The following is a 24,609-nucleotide window of genomic DNA, read 5'->3' as shown; positions in this document are numbered from 1 at the left end:
TCCTTTTATAAATATATTTATTGAATAATACTTCAACAAAATATGAAAAGAAATGCAACAATGCAATATTCAGTGTTGACAGCTAGATTTTTTGTGGACATGTTCCATAAATATTAATGTTAAAGATTTCTTTTTTTGTGGATACCATCCATCCATCCATTTCCTACCGCTTATTCCCTTTCGGGGGCGCGAATACATTTTTGGAATTCAGTTCATGAATCCACATGGATCTCTATTACAATCCCCAAAGAGGGCACTTTAATTTGATGATTACTTCTATGTGTATAAATCTTTATTTATAATTGAATCACTTGTTTGTTTTTTGACAAGTTTTTTGTTATTTTTATATATTTTTTTCCAAATAGTTCAAGAAAGACCACTACAAATTAGCAATATTTTGCACTGTTTTACAATTTAATAAATCAGAAACTGATGACATAGTGCTGTATTTTACTTCTTTATCTCTTTTTTTCCAAACAAAAATGCTTTGCTCTGATTAGGGGGTACTTGAATTAAAAAAAAATTCACAGGGGGTACATCACTGAAAAAAGGTTGAGAACCACTGGTCTAGAACAGTGGTTCTCACATGGGGGTACGCGTACCCCTGGGGGTACTTGAAGGTATGCCAAGGGGTACGTGAGATTTTTTAAAAATGTTTTAAAAATAGCAGCAATTCAAAAATCATATATTTATCGAATAATACTTCAACAAAATAAAAATGTAAGTTCATAAACTGTGAAAAGAAATGCAACAATGCAATATTCAGTGTTGACAGCTAGATTTTTTGTGGTCATGTTCCATAAATATTAATGTTAAAGATTTATTTTTTTTGGTGAACAAATGTTTAGAATTAAGTTCATGAATCCGGATGGATCTCTATTACAATCCCCAAAGAGGGCACTTTAAGTTGATGATTATGTGTAGAAATCTACATTTATAATTGAATCACTTCTTTAATTTTTAACAAGTTTTTAGTTATTAAAAAAAAAATCCAAATAGTTCAAGAAAGACCACTTAAAATGAGCAATATTTTGCACTTTTATACAATTTAATGAATCAGAAACTGATGACATAGTGCTGTATTTTACTTCTTTATCTCTTTTTTTTTCAACCAAAAATGCTTTACTCTGATTAGGGGGTACTTGAATCAAAAAAATGTTCATATGGGGTACATCACTGCTCTAGAAAATAATATAATACATGCAGGTGTATAGATGTAACGTTTAAAGGCATCATAAGGGACATATGTTGGTAGCGTGTTTGTCGATGATGAACGCAGATGACCATAAAGTGTAGATGACGTCACAATTGTCCACTGTACAAGTTTTCACGGCCTCACTGTTTACATCGCCTGACAAACCGGAAGTGAGCCGGGCAGCCTTCCGCCAATCAGATGCGAGGATAAGGCTCCGACAACAAACAAAAGATCGAGGCTGTTTGAGACTAAAAGACTTTTCTCATCCCTCAGCTAAGAACGTTGCTTGACACTTTGATCCGACCTCCATCTCGCCTTGTATTCCCATGCTTGTCATCCGGCGTGGCGGCGTGGCGGCGTGTCTTCTCCCAGCGACTATCTCCTTTGTCCGCTGATGTCGACCTGACTTGTTTGGAACGGCTCGCTTTGCCTTTGGTGGCTAAGCTAACGTTAGCCAGGCTAGCTGCTAGGCTAACCAGCTCTGGCTGCTTCCCTGCGGCCAGCGGAGGCAGTTAGCATCGGCTGCCCGGACTTGACGGACGCAGGAAGCGGTGGCTCGCTGCTGACAAGCCACTCTTTAACGAACGTCGTGTCGTCGCCATGTCGGGGCAGTCTTCCGGCTCCGGCTTCCCCATGTCCGTGGTCGTCCACGGAGACTCGACTCTCAACGAGCAGGAAAAAGAGCTCAACCAGCGGCTGCGACGCCTCTACCCAGCCGTCAACGAGAACGAGACACCGCTGCCTCGCTCCTGGAGCCCCAAGGACAAGTTTAGCTACATCGGGCTGTCCCAGAACAACCTCCGTGTGCACTATAAAGGTATGGCGGCGCACTGCCAGCGCTATAACCCGCTGATGAAAGCCAGATGCCGTCGACGGGGGCTAAAAACAAAGTAGCAGTGTTGTAAGCACAATACCAATGGCAAGCAATTTGCGAAATGCGCAACCGCATTTTGCAAATTTAATGTCAAATCAAATCAAATGTTTATTGGATTCATCACTATACAGTGTACATCCACGACTAAACTACTGACTAAACTACTATCAGGCCGGGTGGCCTATTTCAAGTTCCAGGTAACCCTACATTATTATGTTTTATAAATAGTAAACCAAGTTGTGGTAGTAGTTTAGTCGTGGATGTACACTGTATAGCGAAGAATCCAATAAACATTTGATTTGATTTCATTTGACAAACCGCATTTTGCAAATTGCTTGCCATTGGTATTGTGCTTACAAGAGCAGCTTCCATTTTCTACAGCTCTTTAGCTTTCAGGCCACGTTAAAATCCTCTCGAACCACCATGCGACTTATTGGACGAACTAAGCCTGTCGTCATGTGATATAAGATACACGGTCCTCCATGTTGGATGCAATAAATGTAGTCAATGTCCTGATGGGTCCTCAGGTGTTATCTAAGTTGATGATGTCTTTGCTAAGACTCAGGTGGGCCTTGATGATGCTTTTTACAAAGCTGTCATGAAGCTTGCAGGGGAAGGCCATCAGGAAAGCTATACTTATTGTTAAAAAAAAAAAGTGCTTCCTGGGTGTGTTTTACCAGGCTGTGCTGTCACTACCCTCCTTACAAAACAGCCTTCTAGAACAGTGGTTCTCAACCTTTTTTCAGTGATGTACCCCCTGTGAACGTTTTTTTAATTCAAGTACCCCCTAATCAGAGCAAAGCATTTTTGGTAGAAAAAAAGAGATAAAGAAGTAAAATACAGCACTGTGTCATCAGTTTCTGATTTATTAAATTGTATAACAGTGCAAAATACTGGTCATTTGTAGTGGCCTTTCTTGAACTATTTGGAAAAAAGATAAAAAAATACTAAAAACTTGTCGAAAAATAAACAAGTGATTCAATTATAAATAAAGATTTCTACACATAGAAGTAATCATCAACTTTAAGTGCCCTCTTTGGGGATTGTAATAGAGATCCATCTGGATTCATGAACTTAATTCCAAACATTTCTTCACAAAAAAAGAAATCTTTAACATCAATATTTATGGAACATGTCCACAAAAAAATCTAGCCGTCAACACTGAATACTGCATTGTTGCATTTCTTTTCACAGTTTATGAACTTACATTCATATTTTGTTGAAGTATTGTTCAATAAATATGTTTATAAATGATTTTTGAATTGTTGCTATTTTTAGAACATTTAAAAAAAATCTCACATACCCCTTGGCATAATTTGCAGTACCCCCATTTGAGAAACACTGATCTAAGTGGATGATGTCTTTGTTAAGACTCAGGTGGGCCTTGATGATGCTTTTTGCAAAGCTGTCATGAAGCTTGCAGGGGAAGGCCATCAGGAAAGCTACTTATTGTTAAAAAAAAAAAAGTGCTTCCCGGGTGTGTTTTACCAGGCTGTGCTGTCACTACCCTCCTTACAAAACAGCCTTCTGGAATAACTGACGTTGTTGTTGAAATCTTTTACATAGTGGTCAAACATCATGTTGTCATTCTTGTTAAGCATCTGTAATCATTGTGTGTCACTTCTCTTCTTACTTGTACTATATGCTAATAGCATTTGTGGGTTAAATGTTTTATAACAGCTTCTTTGATTACCAAATACTCTCATGGGCTGTTGAAGGTTTTCAATCCCTATTCTCGAGAGGGATGGAGGTAGGGCTGGGCGATATGGCCTTTTTTTAATATCTCGATATTTGTAGGCTATATTGTGATACACGATTATATATCTCAATATTTTGCCTTAGCCTTGAATTAACACTTCCATCCATCCATTTTCTATCGCTTATTCACCTTTGGGGGCGCTGGTGCCTATCTCAGCTACAATCGGGCGGAAGGCGTTTCACACCCTGGACAAGTCGCCACCTCATCACAGGGCCAACACAGATAGACAGACAACACTCATACTCACATTCACACACTAGGGGCAATTTTAGTGTTGCCAATCAACCTATCTCCAGGTGCATGTCTTTGGAAGTGGGAGGAAGCCGGAGTACCCGGAGGGAACCCACGCGTTCACGGGGAGGACATGCAAACTCCACACAGAAAGATCCCGAGCCCGTGATTGAACCCTGACTACTCACGACCTTTGTATTGACACATATAATCACAGCAGTATGATGATTCTATGTAAATGATAAATGGGTTGTACTTGTATAGCGCTTTTCTACCTTCAAGGTACTCAAAGCGCTTTGACACTACTTCCACATTTACCCATTCACACACACATTCACACACTGACGGAGGGAGCTGCCATGCAAGGCGCCAACCAGCACCCATCAGGAGCAAGGGTGAAGTGTCTTGCTCAGGACACAAGGACGTGACGAGGTTGGTACTAGGTGGGATTTGAACCAGGGCCCCTCGGGTTGCGCACGGCCACTCTCCCACTGCGCCACGCCGTCCCCATTAAAACATTCCTCGTCATACTGCATTAATATATGCTCATTTTAAACTTTCATGCAGAGAAGGAAATCACAACTAAGTCAATTGACCAAAAGTGTATTTATTACACAGTTATTAAGCAGTGGCACAAACATTCATGTCATTTCCAAAGCAGAAAGTGCAAGATTGTCAGAGACATTTTAAAACAAGCTATTAGTGCACTTTTGTGCAAGATGTCACTAAGATGACATATCAAAACAACACTAAATTAAAGTGCACTTTTTGTACAGAACGCCACTACAATAGTTAAAAACAAATGAAGTGCACTTGTGCATGATGTCACACAATATATTTCAGTAAGTGTCACATAAAAATGAGCTGCATATCAAATAGTATGTCGTACGGTGTTGATGTGGAAATTGTTGCTTTGGCATTTTGTGGGTGTGGCATCGAACAGAGATGTTGACATGCAGTTTCAAGCACTCTTCATTCTCTAGCGGGTGACTTTTAAAATTATGTTACAAATTAGCAGTGCTGCTTCTTTTGTTAGCAACGCTTCTGCCGTATAAATGTTCAACATATTCCCGCTTGAAGCCAAACCACCGCCAGACGATGCACCACGTGCTGTTTTTCTTGGGAATTAATTCTTCCTTCATTTTTTACCAGATTCGCACCGTCTTTCTCTCGTATTATTACCACTCGCAACACACTGTTAGCATCACAGCTAATGTTACTAATGCCGCTACCTCTCTGCTCGGGGAGGGCGTGTGACGTTACACGTGTGACGTTACACGTGTGACGTATGTAAGAAAGTGCGCTTGTTTTAAGTCTCTGTGTGAAGGAGAGACAAGAAAGAGGAAGAAACACATGCAGTTTAATGCAAGCAGCTAAAAGCAACTGCATGAGAACGTATACTCGAATATCACGATATAGTAATTTTCTATATCTTACAGAGACAAACCCGCGATATATCGAGTGTATCGATATATCGCCCAGCCCTAGCCGATAGCATTTGTGGGTTAAATGTTTTACAACAGCCTCTCTGATTACCAAATGCTCTCATGGGCTGTTAAAGGTTCTCCATCCCTATTCTCGAGAGAGATGAAGGAAAGCGAGATGAAAGAACAATGCACTCAGTGACAGTGGTAGTAATAGAAATTAACTATTGTCTTGTTTGTCCCGCTCATCTCTTCTTCCAAGCTATGAGATCAGCATATGAATGAAGGCCTAAGTATTCAAATATGAATGTATACAAAAACAAGCTGTGGCATCATTGTAGTGTCTCCTTCCCTAAGGTCATGGCAAGACCCCGAAAGACGCTGCGTCCGTCCGGGCCACTCACCCCATCCCAGCGGCGTGCGGCGTCTACTACTTTGAGGTGAAGATCATCAGCAAAGGCCGAGACGGGTAAGAAGACAACGAATGCTTTGTTGGTCCTTGCTGCACTCATGACTCCTTGTGGCCTCATAAACGCCTCATCTTCTAAGACCACTTTTAAGACAATGTTATTGTTGTGGAAAATCCCCTCTCGGTATATTTGAATTCTACATTCACTAATGAAATGGTGTTTTTAAATTAATGAATGGTAATTATCAATGGTGCATGGGTGTTGCAATCAGGAGTGGTTTTTTTCACGTTTGAATAAAAATGAAGACATATTGGATAAAGGTGCAATTAGGGCTGGGCGATATGGCCTTTTATTAATATCTCAATATTTTCAAGCCATGTCACCATACACGAAATATATCTCGATACTTTGCCTTAGCCTTGAATGAACACTTAAGGCATATAATCACACCGGTATGATGATTCTATGTGTCTACATTAAAACATTCTTGTTCATACTGCATTAATATATGCTCATTTTAAACTTTCATGCAGAGAGGAAAATCAAAGATAAGTCAATTTAACAAAACTGTATTTATTAAACAGTTATTAAGCAGTGGCACAAACATTCATGTCATTTCCAAAACAGAAAGTGCAAGATTGTCAGAGACATATTAAAACAAGCTTTTAGTGCACATTTGTGTATGATGTCACTAGGATGACATATTAATTAAAACAACACTAAATTAAATTGCACTTTTTATACAGAACGCCACTACAATAGTTTAAAACAAATAAAGTGCACTTTTGTGCATGATCTCACTCAAGATATTTCAATAACTGTCAAATAAAAATTAGCTGCATAATAAGAAATCAAATCGCTATGTGGTAGGTTACTGTGGACGTTATCTCCTTATGTTGTTGACTATTTTTTTCATACGGTGTTGATCTGGAAATGGTTGCGTCAGCATTTTGTTGGTGTGGCACCCAGTGGAGATATTGACTTGCGGAGTAAGCACTCTTCATTCTCTAGCAGGTGACTTTTCAAATGATGCTACTTATTAGCAGTAATGCTACTTTTTTGTAGCAACGCTTTTGCCGCACACTTGACAAATTACGGTTGTCTGTTCGACATATTCCCGGTTGTAGCCAAACCCCTGCCAGACGATGGACCCCCTGCTGTGTTTCTTGGGAATTAATTCTTCCTTCATTTGTTACCGGATTTGCACTTTTTTTCTCTCGTATTATCACTCACCACAGCTAACGTTACCCATGCTGCTACCTCTCTGCTCGTACCTCTCTAACGTATGTAAGAAGGTGCGCTTGCTGTCTGTGAGAAGGAGAGACAACAAAGAGTGGGAAGAGCCTTTAGTGTAATGTCAGCAGCTAAAAGCAACTGCTTGAGGACATGAAGCACTGACTGTCCAGAGTCGAGACCCAGGATGGACCGCTCGTCGGGACCCAGGATGGACCGCTCGCCTGTATCGGTTGGGGACATCTCCACGCTGCTGATCCGCTTGAGATGGTTTCCTGTGGACGGGACTCTCACTGCTGTCTTGGAGCCACTATGGATTGAACTTTCACAGTATCATGTTAGACCCGCTCGACATCCATTGCTTTCGGTCCCCTAGAGGGGGGGGGTTGCCCACATCTGAGGTCCTCTCCAAGGTTTCTCATAGTCAGCATTGTCGCTGGCGTCCCACTGAATGTGAATTCTCCCTGCCCACTGGGTGTGAGTTTTCCTTGCCCTTTTGTGGGTTCTTCCGAGGATGTTGTAGTCGTAATGATTTGTGCAGTCCTTTGAGACATTTGTGATTTGGGGCTATATAAATAAACATTGATTGATTGATTGATTGATATACTACAATATCACGATATAGTCATTTTCTATAATCCACAGAGACAAACCCGCAATATATTGGATATATCGCCCAGCCCTAGGTGCAATGCTCCCGAATAAACATTGTAGTTCTATACAGTATTTTTTTTCTAGAATAAATACAATGATGTTTACTGGACATCCACTATAAATAAACTTTGATTTTCTTTATACTCTGACATGAAGATAGAATTTAAACTAATAGGAAATGTCATGTCAGCCACAAACTTTTTCAGCGGCTCTGTCAACAAAAAAACAAGTGTTTATAAAAATGAAAGTTGAAGCTTATTGTTCACTTACTCAGAGTGAATTTTGTTTACTACATATACGTCTGCAGACAAATTAGGCCGCAAATCAAGGGTTTGATGCAGGATTAGGTGTGAAACAAAATGGCTGCAAGGTAGCGCTCCCAACTAAAAATGCGAACACAGAGTGCACACAATTGACTCGTCTGAATCTGGATTTGCATGCATTGTAAGCACATAGAGAGATAAGACTCACATGCACTTCATATCAATGTAAATATTTATTTTCATATAGTACAAAAGTTTTGACCTGGAAGATTCTTTAAGTGTCATCTAGTCTTTGACACAGGCACAACATTGTCATATGTGTAGCCTCTGACCCTCATAAAGCTTCCTTTTAAGGATGTGAATGAAGGCAAACAGGATGTATGGAATTGCTGAGTTTGAACGTGACGTCACATCCGGCTGGTTACTGTCACCCCAGACTCCAACACATGGTTTAAACAATCGCATTTTTAAGCAGGAAGTCAAGCGACGTCAGAGTGAAAATGTTGCATACATTTTTGTCTGTGGAAATGGTTCACTTAGGGATTTTGGTCGAAGTTCCTATGATAGTTAACCATGAAGAAAAAACTGACAAAATAAAAGATCCAAAGAAAGGTTGTTAGTTTGAATCTGCCACACTCGTCAAGTATAGCCGAGTCAACTTTGTCGATGTTAGTATCAACTAAAAATAAACTGTAAAGACATCTTTATGATTCATTTACTAATCTTATTCACCATATACCTAAATATGAGTGAACTTCTTCCGAAAACTTCTACATGGAATGGATTTGTGGGTTGTTGCAATGTTTAAGCCTTGCTAAATGGCATTAAATATTACTAAATCTCTTGTAGGCTGTACAACAGGGATGTGAATCTTACAATACCTCATGATTCGATTCAGATTCCTTGGGTGACACTTCGATACAAAATCAATTCTCTAGTTTAACCGATTCCCACAGAATATTATTTGGTATAAAATTATAAAAAACCCTTTTCAAAACAGGCTACAAAAGATAATCTTTGACATATATGTGCAGCGAGTATATGCAAAGATGGTCTAAAAATGCCTCTTTTAAAATTGATTCTTAAAAAGGATGGATTGGTTTAGAATCGGAATAAATAAGAATTTTAATTAGAATATGAATTTGTGTTTTGTTCAATTCCCCTACTGCATATTCCATAGAAACAGTATTGTCCGTCATATTTATCCTGGCTTTTCTTGGTTTCCTCATATTGCTAATTATTTTTGGAAACCAAACATTGATGGAAGTAGCTAAATCAAACTAAACATTGAAACAAAACATGAACTTTACACCAGTAAAGTAACATCAGGCGCCCAATTACTGATGACACAATATTTGTTTTGCGACAAGAGATCAACTGCAAAAACTAAACCTATATATTGTATGCTTTATATGCTAATTAAAAAAAAAGGAAAAAAAAGACTGGAACAATATGACTTTGTTTGAAGTAACACAAAATAAAGTACAGCAGGATAAAGTACATAATGTTGTGAATCCATACATTGTTTACAAACATCACAATTTGGGGCAAATTTCAAACAGCCCGTTTGGAAGAAGTATGAAGGCAGACAAGATTGTTTTACAAATAGTTCCACAATACCTCCCAAGGTTTGATTTCAAATGTCTGGGACTTACGCAGACCCCAAATACACAAACAGGTACAAATAGGTAAGAAAAGTTGTTTTTGCATAATAGGTCCCCTTTAATGTTAATAAGGGTACAATGTTATACAGAGGAGTACTTATAACATTTTAATAGACAAATTATACTATTTATGTGGGGGGTGGGGCGTGATGTATGTATGGTAATCATCATGTTCATGAAAAAGCATCTCACATAATCCTCTCTCTTTCTCTCTTTTTGTCTCTGCTTGTTCCATGTGGGCACAGGTACATGGGCATCGGCCTCTCCGCTCAGGGTGTCAACATGAACAGACTTCCTGGTAAGTTGACGGGTGGTGTGACACCCAACCTCTTGATTGTGCCTCTTATGTTGTCTGCAAGTGTGGCGGGCTTTTGTTAGCTTAGGTTCAGCATGTGGAACACTTAAAGGCAGAATTATTATACATGACATGATACAAACACAATAACTAACGTAATTTGAGGCCATGCCTCTTTGACCGCGTCGACCATAACTGAACATTATTAATCGATGTGTACTATATAGTTTGTATCTTTATTTAATATTGCTACGTCTCTTGTATTGCCTTACATGAGATGTGCAATAATGGGAAGAATACGAGTGGGTGTGTCCTAACCTGTATTCCGACGCCTCAAACTGGTTTTGTTCTTTGTAGCTTAAACAACTATTGTGGCGCAATTCTTTAGTGCCGACCTCAGCGGAAAGATGAAACCACAAATCTGAAAAGTCGTTTTTTTTTAGTGTGAAGAACACTAAATAGGCAATGTGACTTCATATTTAAAATTATTGACAGTATTTTGAGTGATTGTGAGGGAGGAGCCTAGCGTTACAGTATAATATGGGTGTTTAATTTTGTGTTTATTCAACAATCTAAACACAACTAAATATATGGATATGGTCATATTGCTGGGGTTTTTTTTTGAACATGCATACAATATGGTACAAGTTCCTCATTATTATAGCATATCTGAAAAGAAGTATGAATTGTAATTAGTTCCCCATATTTATACACAATAAATCAGCTATGGTAACACTAGTGAACAATAGATAATATGTTGTGATTTCTGGTCTAGTACATATATTTTGTATACAATATACAAAATAAGATGGCCAGAGGGGTTCACGGTGAGAGAGGGGTTAGTGCGTCTGCCTCACAATACGAAGGTCCTGAGTAGTCTGGGGTTCAATCCTGGGCTCGGGATCTTTTTGTGTGGAGTTTTCATGTTCTCCCCGTGAATGGGTGGGTTCCTTCCGGGCACTTTGGCTTCCTCCCACTTCCAAAGACATGCACCTGGGGATAGGTTGATTGGCAACACTAAATTGGCCCTAGTGTGTGAATGTGAGTGTGAATGTTGTCTGTCTATCTGTGTTGGCCCTGCGATGAGGTAGCGACTTGTCCAGGGTGTACCCCGCCTTCCGCTCGATTGTAGCTGAGATAGGCACCAGTTACCCCCGCGATCTCAAAGAGAATAAGCTGTAGAAAATGGATCGATGGAAGATGGCCTGGTTACAAGTTTATTTTATCAACTATTAATACACCAAAAAATGTTATCTTCTACTCTTTCATTGTCTACTTTGTCTACTTTGTTCATTTGTATTTGTGTTTGACTTTCTATTCTGGTGTCGAATAGCATTATTTTGGTTTAGCCAAGATTCAAAGAGTCTGTGTTTGTCAAACCATCACTTTAATTTGTTTGTTTCTTCTGTTATTTGTATTAACTTCTGTGTGTTCTTTTCTGAACAAAACGCAGTTGTGTCGTCTGCAAATAGTACTAACATTAACTCCTTTGTAACTTTACAAATGGCGTTGATGTAAAGAGAGAACAGTTTCGGTTCCATTATTGAACCCTTGGGTACACCGCAATATATATTTAGGGCTGAAGGCGTATGGTTGCCTAGCTTCATGTATTCCTCTCTGTTGGTTAAGTAGCTTTTTACTCCGTTTAAGACCATCCCTTTTGTGCAATACCGTTATGATTTGTTAATTAAGGTAATATGGTTAGTTTTATCAATTTCAAATGCTTTTGTTAGACCCATAAACACTGCAGCTGCACAGTGTTTACAATCTATTGCATTGGTAAACTCTTTTTTTGTTTTGTTTTAATGAAGGCCATCAATGTTGAAATGTATGCCCAGTATTTGTTTTGGCTGTCTGCAAGAGTTCACATTTATATATGAATTTGTCCAATCTGTTAATGTTGGTCCAAATATGCAAATATTGAAAGGAAAAACAAAAATTTTTTTCTTACAGCGCTTCAGTTTTTCAATATTATTTACTGTTAAATATTTCGCCAGCCAATGAAAAGTGTAAGGAATGGAAATCTTTGGCCCCTTCAATAGGGACAACCAAGCTAACATAAGATCCACTATAAAAGGTTGATTCAATTCTTCCTTTATGGCTACCAGAAATCTCTAGGTTTAATAAGTCACTTATTGCAAACAAATAAAACCATTTATCATTCATGATCTGTCACTGCATAGGTGTATAATGTGATTGTGGTCACCAGCTGTCATCAATATGGTGGAGCTTATCAGGCCGAACAGTTTTTGGATGCACCCGTGAGCTTGCGTCCTCATCAATCAATCAATCAATCAATGTTTACTTATATAGCCCTAAATCACTAGTGTCTCAAAGGGCTGCACAAACCACAACACAAACCACTACGACATCCCCGGTAGGCCCACATAAGGGCAAGGAAAACTCAGACCCAGTGGGACGTCGGTGATAATGATGACTATGAGAACCTTTGAGAGGAGGAAAGCAATGGATGTCGAGCGGGTCTAACATGATACTGTGAAAGTTCAATCCATAATGGATCCACACATTCGCGAGAGTCCAGTCCAAAGCGGATCCGACACAGCAGCGAGAGTCCCGTTCACAGTGGAGCCAGCAGGAAAACATCCCAAGCGGAGGCGGATCAGCAGCGCAGAGATGTCCTCAGCCGATACAAAGGCAAGCAGTACATGGCCACCGGATCGGACCGGACCCCCTCCACAACGGAGAGTGGGACATAGGAGAAAAAGAAAAGAAACGGCAAATCAACTGGTCTAAAAAGGGAGTCTATTTAAAGGCTACAGTATACAAATGAGTTTTAAGGTGAGACTTATGATGCACACATGTTAATTAGGTGCCTCTGTAGGCAGCACTTTATTTTGTTCCTATGATGAAATTCACTTGTAGAATATCTGCATTTACCGTGTGTGAGTGCGCAATCGGGAGTATATATATTTATATAGTGTACACGTGTGTAACTCTCGCTGAGTGTGTGTGTGTGTGTGTGTGTGTGTGTGTGTGTGTGTGTGTACATACAAGAGTATATGTGCGTGAGTATATAGATATATATGTTAGGGTTGTGCTGATTGACTGGCCACCGATAAGTGTTGGTCAATTTTTGTGAAAAAGTACTTGCTTGTTAAAACTGATTACAAAAGCTGGTCCTGTGGTTAAAGAAGGCACCAAAACTCAAACGAATAGAATACTTGCTTGTCATGTAGGCTGCGACAGTGCTCTCGTATCTAAGCGTAACATAAAACAGTTTTCTTCCTGGTCGTTCAATTGTGGACAAAAGATTGAAGGTACTGCATGTCTTTTAAATATGGAGGGGTCCAAAAAATTCATGGAGGAACAGTGTGGTTTTCGTCCTGGTCGTGGAACTGTGGACCAGCTCTATACTCTCGGCAGGGTCCATGAGGGTGCATGGGGGTTTGCCCAACCACTCTACATGTGCTTTGTGGACTTTGAGAATGCATTTGACCATGTCCCTTGGGAAGTCCTGTGGGGAGTGCTCGGAGAGTATGGGTTATCACACTGTCTGACTTTGGCGGTCCGCTCCCTGTGTGATCGGTGTCCGAGCTTTGTCCGCATTGCCGGCAGTATGTCGGACTCGTTTCCAGTGACTGTTGAACTCTACCAAAGTTTGTCACTGATTCTGTTCATAACTTTTATGGCCAGAATTTCTACGCACAGTCATTGTGTTGAGGGGGTCTGGTTTGATGGCTGTAGGATTAGGTTTCTGCTTTTTGCAGATGATGTGGTTCTGATGGCTTCTTCTTGCGAGGATCTTCAGCTCTCACTGGATCGGTTGGCAGTCAAGTGTAAAGCGACTGGAATGAGAATCCGCACCTCTCAAGTCCGAGTCCATGGTTCTCGCCTGGAAAAGGACGGAGTGCTATCTCCGGGTTGGGGAGGAGATCCTGCCCTAAGTGGAGGAGTTCAGGTACCTCTGAGTCTTGTTCACGAGTGAGGCAAGAGTGAATCGAGAGATCAACAGGCGGATCGGTGCGGCATCTGCAGTAATGCGGACACTGTATCGATCCGTTGTGGTAAAGAAGGAGCTGAGCCGGATAGCAAAACTGAATTTACCGGTTGATCTACGTTCCCATCCTCACCTACGGTCACGAGCTTTGTAATTATGACTGAAAAGACAAGATCCTTGGTACAAGCGATGTCAATGAGTTTCCTCCATCGGGTGGAGGGGCTCTTCTTAGGGATAGGGTGAACAGCTCTGTCATTCAGGACTGCTCAAAGTAAAGCCGCTGCTCCTCCACATCAAGAGGAGCTAGATGAGGTGGTTTGGGCATCTAGTCAGGATGCCCCCGGACACTACTGTGGAGGTTTTAAGGACACGTTTGTCCGGTAAGGAGACAGGGTGAAGACCCAGGACACATTGGGGAGACTGTCTCCCAGCTGGTCTGGGAAAGCCTTGGGATCCATCCATCCATCCATCCTTTGTCTACCGTTTATTCCCTTGGGGTCGTGGGGGGCTCTGGTGCCTATCTCAGCTACAATCGGGCGGAAGGCGAGTACACCCTGGACAAGTCGCCACCTCATCGCAGGGCGCCCTGGGAACCATTGGGTAAAACTGGACAAAGTGGCTTGGGAAAAGGAAGTCTGGGCTTCTCTGCTTAGGCTGCTGCCCCCACGGCCCAACTTTGGATAAGCGGCATAAGATAAATGGCTTGATATTATGTAGAAGAACAAATTTAGAAATGGAGTTCAGTGTGCACATTATGCCTTCAACCAATTGCGAGCACTGCACAGAACAATGATGGTCATGTTGTGTTGACTTAAGTCTTTGCATCTTATCGTTTCGTTACTTTATTCATGGAGTGGGTAATTTACAATTAAAGAAGGTGTTGTGTGTTGTTACAGCATTAGGCAGCCTCCGTAGCAGAACCTCCAGCTCTTTCTCTCAGGCTGTAAGACTCTTAACGCATCATAATAATCCCCTCAATTCCCCTCAAAAATTGATTAACTCACTGAAATATAAAGACAATATAACATACATCTATAAATGTGGATGTATATGCAAAAGTGCAATATATTTATCTGTACAGTAATCTATTTATGGGCTTCACGGTGGCAGAGGGGTTAGTGCGTCTGCCTCACAATACGAAGGTCCTGCAGTCCTGAGTTCAATCCCAGGCTCGGGATCTTTATGTGTGGAGTTTGCATGTTCTCCCCGTGAATGCGTGGGTTCCCTCCGGGTACTCCGGCTTCCTCCCACCTCAAAGACATGCACCTGGGGATAGGTTGATTGGCAACACTAAATTGCCGCTAGTGTGTGAATGTGAGTGTGAATGTTGTCTGTCTATCTGTCTTGGCCCTGCGATGAGGTGGCGACTTGTCCAGGGTGTACACCGCCTTCTGTCCGATTGTAGTTGAGATTGGCGCCAGCGACCCCAAAAGGAAATAAGCGATAAAAAATGGATGGATGGTTGGATAATCTATTTATTTATATCTGCACCTTATTGCTCTTTTATCCTGCACTACAACGAGCTAATGCAACAAAATGTTGTTCTTATGTGTACTGTAAAGTTCAAATTTGAATGACAATAAAAAAGTAAGTCAAAGTCTGCTGCCATCCACAACAGGAGCAGCTGATTGCTTGCACCTGCACTGATTGGAATATCGGCAGCCAATCCAGAGAGCGCTTAAAGTCAGCTGACATGTCATTTTTTTAAACCATGTGATGAGAGTAGGGTTGGGTAATGTTTGAATTCGAACGATTCCGAATCTTTGTTTCGATTCCGATTTCTGACGATTCTCAATTCCGATTCTTCTTGTACCATGTGTTTGACAGGTAGTCCCTGGAAGGTGGTATGTAATTTGGGTTGAGAGTTTTCACCATATCCCTGCAAACATAAACAAACATGTAATGTTGCTGTTACTGTTTACCCCAGTATCAATTAGCTTAGCTCTAATGTTATTGCTTAACCAACCTAAATGTCGGAGATTCCACCTCTGAAAAGGGATGCAGTCTTTTGACTATGTGTGCAGTGACCTTTCTGTGGCACTCTTCTGTCTGTGGCACCGACATCTTCCCCATTGCCGCTACAGTGAACGGAGTACGCTGAACACATCGCGGAGCCTGGCTAGCAGGTTGTAAATTGTCTATGAAAAGATACGCGGGCTAATTTGTCAGCTGACACAACGTTGGGGCAAAACACATTATTTATTGCATATATATTGTTTTACTTACCGGATTCGGACTGCGGTGCAGTCACCGAGGTGCCAGGCTGGGCGTCGGAGCCGGAGCCAGAGGAAGAGGCAGAGGAGGACGGTCGGCGCAGCACGTCAAAGACGGGACAAGCATTTATTTTTACTCTATGAACTCGGGGGTGCTTCATCATGTTCCACGTGCACCCTCCTAAGCACGAAACTATCCTGTTGCACGTGTTACATTCCGTCGATATTTCATTTTTTTTAGTAAAATAAAGCCACACTTTCGTCCGCCGGCGCCTGCTATCCATGCTTGACTGACTTGCTCGGCTACATAGGCTCGGCTAGGCTAACACTTCCGGCGGTGGCCGCTTCTTCGTTAGTGTTCAGTGGCTTCTTCTTCCGGACTTATTCTTTTTTTCCGGTCGGCGGACTGGGTATCGAAACTAGGAATCGAAATTTAAACTTTTGAACGATTCTGGGAGAATCGGAAAGTTAGTCCCGGTTCCAATCGATATTCGATACCCAACCCTAGATGTGAGTTACACTTGAATTGCTAATGCGGCATCCAGTGGAAATATTCAGAACAGTTTCTTTCAATAAAAAAAAATTGCAGTTATTTTTTATATTTAGCGCACTCATCTTGCAGGCCGTGGGGTAGATTAAACCTGTTGGCGTGTCTAATATGGCCCACGGGCCATACATTTGACACCCCTGGTCTAGAGAGAGGATAATTTAACGGTGTTCTGTTGCTGTGTAGCTGCCAGGCATATGCATCAGAGGAGGGTTACGGATGATACATTTCATGAGGCTGATCAGTATTGCTTGGTTGCAATCACGTAACCTAGAGGCACTTCTGGGCACTGACATGTTTCAGGTGATTGTCTAGAGCCCCATTAGACTACTGTTTATTTACTAGCATCAGTGCTGATTGGGGCGTATTTTGAAAGGTTTAGTGGAAAATATATAAGTGATCCTGAAAAATGTTTTTTTAAATGGTATGAAGTGGAATTTTACACTTAAGAGAAATGTTTTTAAAAATAGATTTAAGCCATTTGTCATCACCAATATGTTACTGCTCCCTAAGACCTCACCTCATTTGACACTCACGCTATTTAGAGAAGAAAAGATTGAAGGTACAGCATGTCTTTTAAATATGGAGGGGTCCAAAAAATATGCATTAATCGGTGAAAGGCAAAGTGGGCCTTTTTTGTGCATTGCTAAGTAACGTATTTAATTGACATAACGAGTGCTGTGCTGCTGTGATCGTCACGCTAATTAGAAAAAGGATACGTTTGTTTTCAGTTGATTTCCTGCTATAAATATTAGTCTTATTTACAACTTATGTTTGCAGTTGTTTTTATGGTAAGAAGTTCATATGTTGTTTCATTTAGCTATAATTGTCCCTGTTGTTCAGCAATCATGTTTGCTAGCTATATCAAGATTTAGTACTCCATAAGGTGTTGAGCCTACGAGACATTTATTCATTTTGTTTAATACTAATAAAGACATTTTCTTAATGCTAAAATATATCACTAAAGACACTATAATGTGGTCGTCTGTGTCAAATAAATCACTTCCTTTTCTGCACAACTATTAATCTTTTAGTTTCTGTTTTGAAAATTGACAACGAAAATACCGTGGATTGGACCAACATTCACAATATTTATTACTAGGACTTTACATGACATTAGTTTATTTGCACAACCAGGTCTTCAAAGTTGTATTTAGGCATAGCAACTGCAACAGAACACAAACTAATTATATTTTTCTTACGTTTACTTCTGCTCACAAATACTACAAATGAAGTAGAGAATGTACTTGATTGCATAACAGAAAGTTTCTCAAGCGAATCAAATGTTCAAACCAACAAAGTGATCTCTTCAGACACAATAATGTCTGACTATATTCCACAAGATAATGAAAGTTATATTTTTAAGAGCCATTTCCTTCAACAAACTTGAATTTCTTCCCTGACTTTATTACCTTTATGAACCACTTCTTTCGGGACTCTATGAAAGCTCTTTCCTGTCTCTTTATTCAAATGACTCACACACCCAAGAACATAACAACAATACGGCCTTTTTTGGACAAACTCTACATTCACTCTCACCTGTTTTTAATGTTACGCTCAAACTGGATGACCATCGTGAATTAGGCCATGAAGAAGAAAAATGGCTATGACGTCGTAGGCAACCCAGCAGTCGACTGATTTTAATTAAAAATTTCATGATCGCTATTTCCGAATAATGGATTTTCATGGCGATCGCAAACTCTGATCCCCTCTGGCTGATACCGTATTTATCTTTAGTCCCCCAGCTGACAAACAGCTGGCAGCTAATAATGTATCTTCATAAGGTGTGGAGTCTCTCTTCTGAGTTAACAATAGGCACCTCCTTATTGGAAATAATCTGCATTTTTTTAATCATGAGTGTAATTATAATGTACCATTATCACTGGAGGATGAGGCTAAACATGTCATATACCGAACGCAAGCCAGGGGCAGGAATGCTAAAAATAAAACTAACAGCTAAGCTATCTTTAAACAATACCAAGAAATAAGCGCTTTCAACCAAAGTGTAGTATCAGTATAACTTTGATACTGGAGGGATTTGGTCGATATTTTCACGGTTTCAACCGTTTTCCACCGTATATGTGGTGGGGGTGCGTGGCTGGGACTGTGATTAATATGAAATCATGTAATAATGACATCATGATTAATTTATATAGGTAATGATCTGACTGGCGGCTTCAGGTGGATCTTGGCAGACAGCTGAAGTTTCCAGAGCACATAGCTAGGACATCACTGAGGCCAGACCTTGTTTTAACTTCTGACTCAATGAAGCATGTTGTGCTGATGGAACTTACAGTCCCATGGGAAGACCGGATGGAGGAGGCCCATGAGCGAAAGAAGGCCAAATACCTTGAGCTAGTGGAGGCGTGCAGAGAAAGCGGCTGGAAGGCCCGCTGTGAGCCTATAGAAGTGGGCTGCAGGGGCTTGAGAAATCTGTGCATCAAACATTCAGACTTCTTGGAATCAGAGGGTTGCTGGAGAAAAAAGCCAACAGAAAAATATCAGAGAGGCTGCTGAGAGCCTTAAGGTGGTTGTGGATCAAGAGGGGAGACGGATGGAGTAGCATGCTGCTTGGGTCGCCTTGGCGAGGGTGTCTAGAGATCAAAGACCCGAAAAACCCAATGAACCTCGGTTCTTTACTGAAGATGTGTCCAAGCTGCACCACAAGGTGTTTCTCAAATCATGGATATGTTCTTTTAAAAAGGCTAAACAAATGTTTTGCATAAACGGTAGTACAAAACAAATATGTTATTAGTAATGACATATTTTTAATTATATTGCTCTGCTCTATTTTTCAGTTGTTGCTGCTTTCTGTAAAATGTTCAACAGGATTCACTATATTCTTTCCTCCCTGAATGTTGTAATTTAGTTTGCCAAATATGCAAACCAGTGGTCGGGGGTGGCGGGGGGAGGAGGGTCGTATGTGGCCGGGGTGTCTAGAGTGGCTGAAGATGGAGCGGAAGAGGCATGCGGTCGTGTTCAGAGGTCAAAATTCATGCCCATTTGCGGGTCTGTTGGTGGTTTATCTGGGTTGCGGTGTCACTGATGTCATATTAACACTTTTTTGTCTAATATTTTCGCGATCGACTGGTAGCTCCTAATTGACGGGTTGGCGTTCCTTAATGTATAACCCGTCCTTTGAAATACGGATATAAAAAAACTAGGTGTCTCATTGATATTTTCCACAAATAAGTTACGGTAAAACTAAGCACACTAGGGAAAGTACATTATAAAAACACATTAAGTGCACATACAAATAGGAATCACATTAAATCAATAATACAGTTTGGTATATTCATTTTATAAAGCAATACAATTATATAGGGCTTTAGATTCTTCTACATTTTCCACAATGCATTGCCAGTGGTCACATTGTTAGGCCCAGTTTGTAAACACGCTCATTGCTGCTGATCATTCATGTAGTTATACTCATAATGCCAACAACGTGTGCGATTGTCAACTGCCACAATCTAAGGTGGAGACATAAAACTAGCTTTTAGAGCATTCCGAAGCTTATTTCTGGATGAAGGCAAGCTTGGATAGCTGCAATCAACTGATCATATGTGATGTGCTATGGCTAAATTTGTTTTTGTTCAGATCATATATTTTCAGGTAATTAAGAACAATTATCTAAAATAAATTACAGCCCCACTTTGAATTAACTTAATGTGCTTGGTCGAAGAAGTATAATAGTAGTTTAATGGTAAATGGATACTGTACTTGCTTCTCTCATCCGGACTGTGGCCTCTACATAAAACAATAGTGAAGCGACATGAGAACAGCATTCTCCCAATCATGCCTTACAGTCACAGATGACCTTGGATTGGTTATCCATGATTATCCAGGGTGTCAAACTTGGGTCGGATCGTTTCTGCGAGTGCATTACTCTAGCCTTGACAACACGATGTCCACTGGGTTTCTACGGATAAAAAATTGTTATGAACCCATCCACAAACAAACCAATCATAGCTCTCTTGGCCTTTATAGTTTTGAAAGTCCTTTTAAGGGGTAAAATTGTCCATATTGAAAAATTAATAAATTCATCAACTCTGGGTATAAAACATTGGGGAAGATGTCGTGATTTCTACTCCACTCAGACTTGTCGATCTGTTAAGGACCCTCACATCTAATTGTGGCTGGTCTCTTATAATTATGAAGGGACTTCTTTTTTAAGGACTCACTGTATTTTCCATCGTATCAAAGCTCCAGCACCCCCCGCGACCCCAAAAGGGACAAGCGGTAGAAAAATGTATGGATGGATAGTTCGGAAATGACTCGGTGAACAAACATACCAATATGGCTGCCGGCAATGCATTGGGGGATACTTTAACAAAAAAATTGAAAGCCTTCTGTACAGGAAGAAGGTTGGCTCTGATATCGCTAGCTTAATGTTTACGTACAATAAACCATTAACATGCTAACGAAAATTAGCAATGCCAAGTACAGGGCACAGAAACAGACAAAGAATCATTAACGCTTACATTCATACGACAATTCAAATACCTATCAACAATTCATCAATGAAGCTAACATGCATATTTTTGGAAGTTCTTAGCCAGAGTGCCCAAAAAACCCACGCACGCAAGGGTGGGAACATGCACACTCCACACACAAATGTCCAAATAAAGGTTCGAAGACGCAAAGTTAGGCTGTATATTCGGTAGTAATGTCAAAATGAGGGTCGTTTACAATGGCCTCAACTAGGAAGTGCATTGACATGAAATACCTTTCTCTTCAACTTTGTCTCATTAGTTTTTCCAGGTTTTCAACTCCGTACATTTAGGTGTGCGGCCATCTGTAGCTGAGATGTGAGTAGTGATGTTTTTCCAACTTATCACTGCCAATAGTATATAATTAATAGACTATATACAGTATATCCATTAATTTTATATATATATGTATATGTATGTGTATATGTGTATGTATATATATATATAAATATATATATATATGTATATGTATATATGTAATCATGTCAAAAATTATTTCATGCAAGAGTAAAGTAAATCTGAACAGCCAATCTGAATATGAACATCTACATCAACTATATGATTTTCCTGAGAAGCTGGACAGGACAAAAAAATAAATATATATATATATTTTTTTTAGGACTTTAGTTCAGAAGGTGGCTCTTAACAACAAAACGCTGCGGGAAACCCTGTATCTATATATCAATTCATACTGAAAGGACCAGCTGGTGTAATGTTTTATGTTCGTTGGAACTGCTGGAATTGTGCCATTGGTTATCATAAGATTGGTAATAAAAGTTAAAAATAGCGTCTGACTTTGTGGGATTTCTTCTTGGGGCTACAATATAATAATTACTGAAATTTTTTTCTAGTAAAAAATAAAACCCTTATTTCTAAGGTGTAACGGTAATGAAAATGCTTACATAAAGGGGAAACCACGTGTGTGCGTATGTGTGCACACACACACACACACTTATTTGCAAATATGTGTTAATATATAAGTATATTCCATGATTGAACCAAATTTTCGATGTCACAAGTTGTCTTTATGCCACACGTTGCAAGGTTGGGACAAGCACTCTTACGGTTACCACGGAGATGACGGCCACTCCTTCTGCTCTTCTGGTACCGGGCAGCCATATGGGCCCACGTTTACGACGGGTGACGTAATTGGCTGCTGCGTCAACCTCATCAACAACACTTGCTTTTACACAAAAAATGGACACAGCCTTGGTAAGCAGGAAGTATTTTTTTTTGTTCCCTTGCTGTCTTTTTGCTGCCAACTTTTTTTCCATGCTAACTGTCTGTTCTTCTGCAGGCATCGCCTTTACAGACCTGCCAGTAAGTACTCACCTTCTTCTTACACAGACAGAAATATTTGTTCTAGGCGTAGTATGGATCAGCTGAAATAGATAGCTTCACGTGTGCATTACTGCTAATGTCAGTTAATCTTAAATAACAATAATCCATCTAGTAGGAGCCAAACACTCATGTTTCCGCAAGGCAATGTGTCACTTTACTGGATGCAAACAAAGTCTACTCTAGAGCTGCACGATTAATCGACATAGAGTCGACATTGAGGTTTTAATTAGTGCCATTAGGTAACCGCAGGAGGCTGAGTTTTTTTTGTCACTGGCATTTGAGTGACAGACATTTTCACCAATCAGAATGGTTTAGCCTTGCCTTTGTTCGTCTCTCGCTTCAAACAGGATGAAAATGGTCTTACTCTTTGCATCACTCCTAGCACCTGAGCTCGTTTATTTAACAGTAGAATTAACTGAACACAGTCATCCTCTTTTCAGTCATTCCCGATCATTGTCTCTTTGGTGTCTGAGAGCGCAGCGCCAGCTTTAAACACACACAGGAAACACTGACAATTTCCCTATTCACAACTTGCCGCATAGTAACAAAAATTAGGTAGAAAAAAATATGAATACAAACTAAGCCAAATGTCCTGTTGTGGGAGTAGTTCAGCTTAAAATCGGATAGTCAATTTTATCCCATCGACACCAGTGAGACTGACGTGATCACGTGATGGCTTTAAACAAAAAGACAACGTCCGACTCCGTTTTTCCAATTGGGAAAAAGATGCACTTTAAACAGGGTTTCCCCTAAACTGCCAAAATATCTTTGGCGGTGGGGGCTTGGTTATGGGTGTGGTCACATGACTCCATTAAGTAATTTGCATAATTTGCTATGATGATAGGATTTTCTATAAAAAGGCTCAAAAAACATATACGTAGATTTGAAAACAAATCTGTTATTTATTAGTATTAACATTTTTTTTTTATCAGTTTGCCATATTTTTAATTGTAGCTGTTTTTTATGCAAGGTACTTTTTGAGATTTACCGTATTTTTCGGATTATAAATCGCTCCGGAATATATGTCGCACCGGCCGAAAATGCATAATAAGGAAGGAAAAAAACATGTATAGGTCGCACTGGTGTGTTAAGTCGCATTTTTGGGAGAAATTTATTTGATAAAATCCAAAACCAAGAATTTACATTTGAAAGGCAATTTAAAATAAAAAAGAATAGTGAACAACAGGCTGGTATGTTAACGTAACATATTATGGTAAGAGTTATTCAAATAACTATACCTATAGAACATGCTATACGTTTACCAAACAATCTGTCACTCCTAATCGATAAATCCCATGAAATCTTCTTCCTCGATGTCGCTTCTAAACAACTCTTCCAACTCCAAAGGTATGCGCCGCTTCCTTTTGTCATTTTCTGCTGCTTATTTCACTACATCCAGCTTGTAATCTGCAGTACATGATTTCCTTTTCGGTCCAATTTTTGTTCAGCACTTCTCAGTTTTTATAAGTTACCGCCAACGATGAAATGATCCATTTTAATAGCTACGGCAATAGCATATAGCAGATAGCATTCCATGACCCATAATGCACTTCTGCCATGCCCCTCCCCCGCCAAATTCTTATTGCTGAAGTGTGTGTGAGGATTGCTGACATTTTCTTGGTCTCTTCCGCGAATGAGATAAATAATAATATTTGATATTGTGTAATCTGCAGTACATGATTTTCTTTTCGGTCCAATTTTTGTTCAGCCCTTCTCAGTTTTTATAAGTTACCGCCAACGATGAAATGATCCATTTTAGGACAAAAAAGTTATTTACCTTTCAAATTACAGTACAATGGTAAACAATTCTACAGTAATGAAAAACAAAAGTGTATATAATTTTAGATGTTTACTTGCCTAGTATATATTATGATTACATTTCATTTATAAAAACTATAGTTTTTATCAATTATTTCTTCAGTTCATTCAGAGCATGATGTACATTAATGTAAAGTAAAATAAATGATGGTACATTGTTCTAGTGTGTGGTACCTTGGGACAAGAATATGTTGATTGACAGTCTAAAAGTGACATGTCTGCCTTCACTTTTTTTTCAGT

At 40.0% G+C, this 24,609-nt stretch overlaps 1 protein-coding gene across 1 annotated transcript in view; it reads left to right on the top strand.

Annotated features, from left to right (window-relative positions):
• Nucleotides 1–1,364: 1,364 nt before the first annotated feature.
• Nucleotides 1,365–24,609, top strand: part of ranbp9 (RAN binding protein 9) — a 28,361-nt gene continuing 5,116 nt past the window's right edge. Inside the window, exons 1-5 of the mRNA XM_061920718.1 lie at nucleotides 1,365–2,012; nucleotides 5,841–5,952; nucleotides 9,953–10,005; nucleotides 22,255–22,422; nucleotides 22,508–22,530. Of these exons, the coding sequence (XP_061776702.1) occupies nucleotides 1,796–2,012; nucleotides 5,841–5,952; nucleotides 9,953–10,005; nucleotides 22,255–22,422; nucleotides 22,508–22,530 (573 nt within the window). The 5' untranslated portion in view covers nucleotides 1,365–1,795. The remainder of the gene's footprint in view (nucleotides 2,013–5,840; nucleotides 5,953–9,952; nucleotides 10,006–22,254; nucleotides 22,423–22,507; nucleotides 22,531–24,609) is intronic.

The sequence above is a fragment of the Nerophis ophidion genome, linkage group LG14, assembly GCF_033978795.1.
Source record: "Nerophis ophidion isolate RoL-2023_Sa linkage group LG14, RoL_Noph_v1.0, whole genome shotgun sequence".
NCBI classification, from domain to species: Eukaryota; Metazoa; Chordata; class Actinopteri; order Syngnathiformes; family Syngnathidae; genus Nerophis; species Nerophis ophidion.
Note: the sequence above shows the minus strand (reverse complement) of the source record. Positions and strands in the feature narration are given on the sequence as shown.